The sequence below is a fragment of the Carica papaya genome, chromosome 5 (assembly GCF_054855325.1).
Source record: "Carica papaya isolate Zhongbai chromosome 5, ASM5485532v1, whole genome shotgun sequence".
NCBI lineage: Eukaryota > Viridiplantae > Streptophyta > Magnoliopsida > Brassicales > Caricaceae > Carica > Carica papaya.
The window spans coordinates 43176231-43182986 of record NC_142313.1 but is presented as its reverse complement, the minus strand read 5'-3'; the positions used below and the strand labels follow the sequence as shown (position 1 = coordinate 43182986).

The 6756-nt window shown below is 36.4% G+C and overlaps 2 protein-coding genes across 3 annotated transcripts in view; one reads left to right on the top strand and one right to left on the bottom strand.

Annotated features, from left to right (window-relative positions):
- Nucleotides 1–353: 353 nt before the first annotated feature.
- On the top strand, nt 354–5465 carry LOC110816963 (Nuclear transport factor 2 (NTF2) family protein with RNA binding (RRM-RBD-RNP motifs) domain-containing protein). 2 transcript variants are annotated; one of them, XM_022045349.2, is made up of 10 exons: nt 354–564; nt 1176–1239; nt 1335–1472; nt 1844–2132; nt 2213–2439; nt 2616–2787; nt 2875–2996; nt 3081–3140; nt 4327–4390; nt 4791–5465. In XM_022045349.2, exons 2-10 carry the CDS (start codon nt 1189–1191, stop codon nt 5069–5071), a joined length of 1404 nt encoding a protein of 467 aa, XP_021901041.1. In that variant the 5' UTR covers nt 354–564; nt 1176–1188; the 3' UTR covers nt 5072–5465. The 2 variants fall into 2 exon arrangements, with proteins under 2 accessions (XP_021901041.1, XP_021901040.1); XM_022045348.2 differs by having other exon boundaries at nt 355–564; nt 2610–2787.
- A 663-nt stretch (nt 5466–6128) lies between these two features.
- The window catches only part of LOC110816993 (acidic leucine-rich nuclear phosphoprotein 32 family B protein), a 1662-nt gene continuing 1034 nt past the window's right edge, over nt 6129–6756 (bottom strand). The window contains exon 1 of the mRNA XM_022045379.2: nt 6129–6756. This exon is cut by the window's right edge and continues 1034 nt beyond it. Within this exon, the coding sequence (XP_021901071.2) occupies nt 6251–6756 (506 nt within the window). The 3' untranslated portion in view covers nt 6129–6250.

Here is a 6756-nt window from a genome sequence, read left to right as displayed (position 1 = left end):
TTTTATTTTGTCTTTTGAATATAATGATACTAATTTTATTTAACGTATTACTAAATTTTATTTAGTCCATCAAGAAAAATAACAAAAGATTTATCCTTAATTATGTGAATAATCTTTAATTAGATTAAACAATTAATAATTTATAAGTAATTTAATTTTTAGGCGAAAATTGAAAAATATTAATGTAGCTTTATATTATTAATAAATAATAAAAGAGAAAATATTTTATAGAAAATAAAAATAAGATAATTTAAATTTTTATTCGATTTAGTAAAATAAATTTGAAATAATTAAATAATTAGGGCAAGAAAATCACCTTTTGACAAGACCACCGTCTGCATGATAGAAGGTCTCTCGCTCCCCTGTCAAATATAAGGCCTCCCCCTCCCCAAAACCCTCTTTCTCTCCTTCTCTCTCCTCCCTCATTCTCGCACCTCTTCAAGATCCAGAAAAACCCTAGAAAGCGCCAAACCGAGCAAAAGGGAGGTGAGAGAAAAACACAAATCACAATCTTATAACAACTCTCAATCTAAGTCGCTGCGATCCGAATCTAGGTTTTATCAGGCAAGCTCCTTCAGTCTTTCCTCTTCTGTGAATCTACTGTTGCTTCACTCTACTACTCAGATCAGTGTTTCTTGAATTCTAGATATTTTACTTTTTTGTTTGTTTGAATGGAAAATTTTGTAGGAAATAGGAGAAATAGGAGTATTTTTTCTCGAACGTAAGTAGTGTCTTCTAGTTTTGAAGATACAATTTGATTTCGGAAATTATAGTCCAGGTTTGAACGTGCTGTTTTATTTATTTGCTCATCTCTGTCAACTACTTTTTTTCCGTCTATGCCTGATGGATCCTGGATTTCGGTCTCTGTTTGTTTCGCTTTGCTTTTTCTTGCTTACTCTAACTGTTCATGCTCGATCGCGATATTTTTAGCTGCTACTTGGTTGTGGTTAGCTTATTGGAAAGCAGAAGCTCCTGGAAATTGTGGTTTTAAGCTTTAATTTTCTTTTCTTTTCTTTTTCATTATCAGACAAGTACTTTAATCGGATTCTCTTCCTCTTTTTTAGTGTTTTCTGAAATTAATATCTTTTTGATTTAGCGGAAAATGTCTTGGCTATTTTGTGCATCTACTTCTCAGACGAGATTAGTGTTACATTTGCGTTTTCATTGATCTGCAGCGATTTCTCAGTAATGGCATCAGCAGCACAGACAGTCCCGGTGGCAACTTGCTCGCCTGATATTGTACGTCGTCAGTTGTGGATGTGATATAGCTTGCAGATTGGTGTTGATGTATCTGATAACTTTGTTGTTTTTTATTGTATTTCTGGCGAATTTAGGTTGGAAATGCTTTTGTTCATCAGTACTACCTTATCCTGCATCAATCGCCCGAGCTCGTACACAGATTTTACCAAGATATCAGTAAGCTTGGTCGTCCTGAAGAAAATGGGGCCATGGGTATCACAACGACCATGCAAGTGAGCTCTCTCTCTCTCTCTCTCTCTCTTCCCCTCTCTCTCCTTCAGTCCTCTTCCCAACTTGCAAACCTGGCTAAAAAATTTGCAGGATGATTGACAGTATGGATAACTTGACTGTATACTCATTACTCAAGTAATCAAGTCAAAATGAAACATTGGAGTAAAACATTATAGTATACAGCAACTAAATGAATGCTAATGAAATGACATTGTGCATGGAAACTAATTTTCGTATATTTCCTTTTAATTGGTTTCATATAACTGGTTCCATTATTGCTTCTCCTTACACTGTTTGATATATGCAGTTAAGGAGTATTAGAATTGGAAGTATGCCATAGCTTTTTAATAATTGATTGGCTTTTCTGGAGCAGGCTATCAATGAGAAAATTCTGTCACTTGATTATGGAGAATTCAATGCAGAGATAACAACTGTGGATGCTCAAGAATCTTACAATGGAGGAGTTCTTGTTCTGGTGACTGGGTATTTGACTGGAAAAGACAGTGTTACTCGGAAATTTACTCAGAGCTTTTTCCTTGCTCCTCAAGACAAAGGCTACTTTGTCTTGAATGACATGTTCAGATATGTTGATGGTACCAAAGACCCAAATGAAAATGAGTGTCCTGCTGATAATGTTGAAACTCCTGTTACTCCTGAACAGGGTAAGCGGAAATAAAAATTGCATTAATTTGTCTTGTAGTTTGGCACCCAGTAATTGATAATGCATTTTAATGTACCTCAGATCCATCTCCAGTGCAAGAGAATCACATTTCTGAGCAACAAGCTGACTTTTCAGAGGATGTCAATGGAGAGGACAGATATAATCCATCAGAAAATGGAGATGGCTCAATCATAGAAGAGGAAGTTCCAGTACCCGAGGTTGTTGATGAAGTTCCTAATGATTCACCAATGGTTGTTGAATCTAGCTCTAAGGTTGAAGAAGTGCCTAAGAAATCATATGCCTCCATTGTAAGCTTCCATCCTGCAATTAGCATTTTTTCTGCAAATTTATTCATGTTATTTGCTTTAGCTATTGGATGTTTCGTTCAGGGTAGATGTGCACTTGAATAATTTATCTTTAATATATTTCTGTAGTCTTTGGATTTCATGTTGTTGATTTACTTAAATTTTCTGCTTAGTTGAAGGTTATGAAGGAGAATGCTGCACCTTTGTCAACTGCTTCTTTCCCTCCTAAGTCTGTAGCCAAGAGCCAAGAGCAGCAAACTGCTGTTGCTTCACCCCCAGTTTCTGTGTTGGAGATCCCAGTTTCAAGCACAGTTGCTGCCATTGAGAATGGAAACAACCAAGATGGTGAAGGTGTGCGATCATTCTTTTCTTGAATTATTGTATATGTTTGTAGTTTTGACATATGATTAGTTTATCATGTGTACTTCTTGTGCACAGCTGAGGGCCCATCTATTTACGTCAAAGGTCTGCCTCAAAATGCCACTCCTGCCATGCTTGAGAATGAATTCAGAAAGTTTGGTCCTATTAGGAATGGTGGAATTCAAGTCAGGAGCCAGAAGGTAGATGTTGAACTTTCCAATTCCTACCTTTTTCTATAAGTCTCTCTGCCACTAATATTTTATTATCCATGTGCTGGATGGCAGGGATTTTGTTTTGGATTTGTGGAATTTGAGGTGGCAAGTGCAGTGCAAAGTGCCATAGAGGTAAATACCAAAAAGCTTACTGTCCTAGAGTTTGTTGTCTTCTGCTGGTAATTTGGGTCAAGTGAATCAAAGCTTACTTGATCATTGTCAAATTGGTTTTCTGCCTTCTGCACTTGGAAGTTGCATGGCCTAATTATTGAGGCTTTGGTTAAGCATAGTGTAGTCACTTGTAAAATTTTATACTCGTGGTTCGCACAGCTTTTTGCGTGTAGTTGTGACCTAATGCTATGATCTCTCCTACGCATCACAGCTGAAAATGAAGCGGAACTATGCAAGAAAAAAGAATTTTTGTGCCCCTTGCCTTTCAGGATTAAGGGAAATGATATAAATTACTTTAGGACCATCCCAGTTCCGACATGAGACATGGAATGTAGTGATCATTCAGCAATATGTTGGGAAGTCTTTTTTTTTTGTTGTAATTAACTAATATTTTGAAAGCAAATTGAGTAAAATGTTGCTGCCGTACATTCTAGATGAACCTTGTTTTAAGTACTTTCTGCATGTATATATATGCTCAGCAGCAACTATTTGGTAGACAGGTGCATGTAATACCTTGTTGAGTTTCAGCTTCAAGGATGGTTTGGAAATCGTTGTTCCACACTGTTTCTGGTTTCATATGTACATCTGGGGTTCTCTCATAGTCTTGTCATGGAGTTTTGCTAATATAAGTTTGCTGCTAGTTGTTCGTGCCCATATCTTTGTTTTTGATTTTCCAGAATGCTTGAAGACTGATTGATACTTTTCTTGCAAGTTCCATCTGCTATGGACTTGTAGGAAAATTAACATTTCATCCCCTTTTATGAGGGGTTATCACTTTGATTTTGCTTCCCTGTTTTTTGTGATGCTTTATCACTCTTTATTGGCTCCATTTAGAATATAATTTTCTTTTCAACAATTATTTGCCAATTTAAAAAAGGACAATTATATTCTAAATGGAGTGATATATAGTCAAAATGATGTGGTACGTAATATATATTCAGATTTGCATTTAATTCCAGTATCTAACTGGTAAAGTAGAGGATGCAAAAGGGCAAATTAAGTCTCTATCACAGTCTAGCATTAGACACTTTGTTTCGATGTCCTTTAATCTGTGAATAGTTTTTATGCATGTTTAATCTTTCTTGTTTTTTTTTTTTTGTGGGAGAAAATATCTTTCTTGTTATTGATGTTTGTGTGGGCATTTCAGGCTTCACCTATTATGATTGGTGGACGCAGAGCTGTCGTTGAGGAGAAGCGTTCTACATCCAGAGGCAAGTTGTCTTTTAGTTAATTTTCAATTTATTATTCTTTTCAGAACGACAACTAGTATCATGACACATGTGTTTAGTCAACGTCATCCACATGTCCGCCATCCCCTACTCTTCTAAGAAATTAGAGGAACATTGCTACATAACAAAGAACAGAAGTGAAGGAGCGTGTAACATTTGATTCGGTAGTTGCGGACAAAAAGAAAACTCCAAAGAAATTCTCTTTTACTGTTGCCTAAAATTTCCTGGAATTTTTTACTTGGGGTTGTACAGAGACGGGGATTAATATATTTTGCAGGTTTGGTGCAGATGGGCGTCCTCTCACTATTTCGTGTTTAATGTGGTTCCATATTTACAAATACAAGTCATTATTTATTTGAAAGTGAATGTTTCTTGTTTGCAGGGAATACTAGAGGACGACCTTCATCTGGGGTAGGGACTGGATATAGAAATGAAGGAGCAAGAGGGCGTGGAAACTATGGCGGTGGCAGAGGTTATAATCGAGGTGATTTTGGTAATAGAAATGACTATAATAACAGAGGCAGTAATAGAGGAGGATTTGTTAACCGTGGAGGTGATGGATATCAAAGGGCGGACAATGGTGGACGTATGAACCGTGCTGGTGGGATGACTGTTAATGCGGCAGCTAGATCTGTGGCACCGCGTGTTTCTGCTCCAGCTTGAAGGAAAAAATGTGCATCTGAGAATGGTTAGGAGGATTAAGGTAAATTTTTGGTGTTTGTAGTGTAGGGATTTTTATCACATGATTGGTTGGAGGCATTGAGACGGAAAGTCTTGAATGTTATTGAGGATGAGGTACCTACAGCTTCCGTAGGGGAATTTTCTATTGGTGTTTTCACCATTTTGTTTTTGGTAGAGTGGCTGGCTTTGGTGGTTTTGGGGGGGATGGTAATTTTTAGTTTTCACAGTATATACTACTGCCATATGTATGGCGAGTTATTAGTCCTCATATTTTCTTGATTTTATATTTTAGCACCCCCTCTGGCCCATGTTATTGTTCTTGTAAGAATGAATTACACATTTGGTTTTTTTTTAGCGGAAATGACTGGTTCCAGTACTTGTCTGCTACATAATTTTGGTTCACCCTTACCGGGCGTGTAAAACTGTAGAAAATGGAATATTGCTTTCTTAAGATATTATATAATTTTCAAACGAAATTTTAGTAACTGTTGGTATTTAGGGCGTGTATTGAGAAAACAATTTTTATACAAAGTCCTCGTACCTTTTTATTGAACGGTACTTAGTTAAAGGAAATCTGAGTTTGACATAAAATAGCCATTCAACGCTATCAATCAAATGGTAAAATTGATTTAAGACATGGTAGCATGGCTGGTAAAGTTATAACTTCCATTTTGTTGTTTTTCAAAACAAATGATTGCATGATATAATGGAAAGGATCGTAATTTCACTTCATTGTGTTCTTTTTGACAGTCACTTAATTTTTGTTTGAATGATCAAATGCTAATAATTTAAAATATTTTAGATTTGAAAATTTAAATAAAATTATTTAAAATATATTACTTGTAATTTTGGGATTATCTTGTTATCTTGTTAAAAAGAGTTTTATTTGTGACCTAAAAAGAAAGTTCAACTGTGAGAGTGAATTATCTCTTTGTACACAAAATTCACCCACATTATTATACATGCACACACACATATTTACATATATTTAGTTTTCAACCGGGCAACCATAAAAAAGAGTGAATATGAAAAAGAAAACTACAAAAAAAGAGTAAATACACATATCATATATATATATAGAGAGAATCTGTTTTATGCCCATTAAACATTGAAAAAACAAAAAAGAAAAAGAAGATTAACCAGGATTAATCATGATTTGATTCAGTGGTAACCTTTCTTCCCATTCCTGTTCACATGGTGTAACCATCCAATTCCCCTGAAAGTCTTTGAGATCTTAACGAGATTCAGTCTTCCCATTCCCAGATTCATCTTCCCCGCTGAGAACTTAAAAGCCTGTAAACAGCACAGCTGCCCATCATCACTCTCCTCTTCATCACCTTCTTCCTCACTTAAATCATCTTCCGCAACACCGCCGTTGTTGTACTCCTTTCTGCTCCTGCTCCTGCTCCTCCTGCTGCTACTCTTCTCTTTCTTGGTGCCGCTTTTTGATAGATTAACTTTACTTGAATCTGTCTGGTCGTATGTCTCCCAAAGCAAATCCATACCTTCACTTCCTCCGATATCGACATTATGTCGTTCCTCGAAAAGCTTGCACGCCAATGTCCTCCTCCACTCTTTCTCCTTCCTCATTGATCCAAAGCTCCCAAGATTACACCCTTTTGTCTGATCATTACTCTTCTCACAAGCTTTCGGAGTGCTAATGTAGT

Excerpts from the sequence above, each read along its gene's own strand:
- LOC110816963 (XM_022045348.2), top strand. The coding sequence starts at position 1,189 with ATGGCATCAGCAGCACAGACAGTCCCGGTGGCAACTTGCTCGCCTGAT. Across the intron at positions 1,473-1,843 it reads GTATCACAACGACCATGCAA|GCTATCAATGAGAAAATTCT; the intron begins GTGAGCTCTCTC and ends TTTCTGGAGCAG. Across the intron at positions 2,440-2,609 it reads AGAAATCATATGCCTCCATT|TTGAAGGTTATGAAGGAGAA; the intron begins GTAAGCTTCCAT and ends TTTTCTGCTTAG.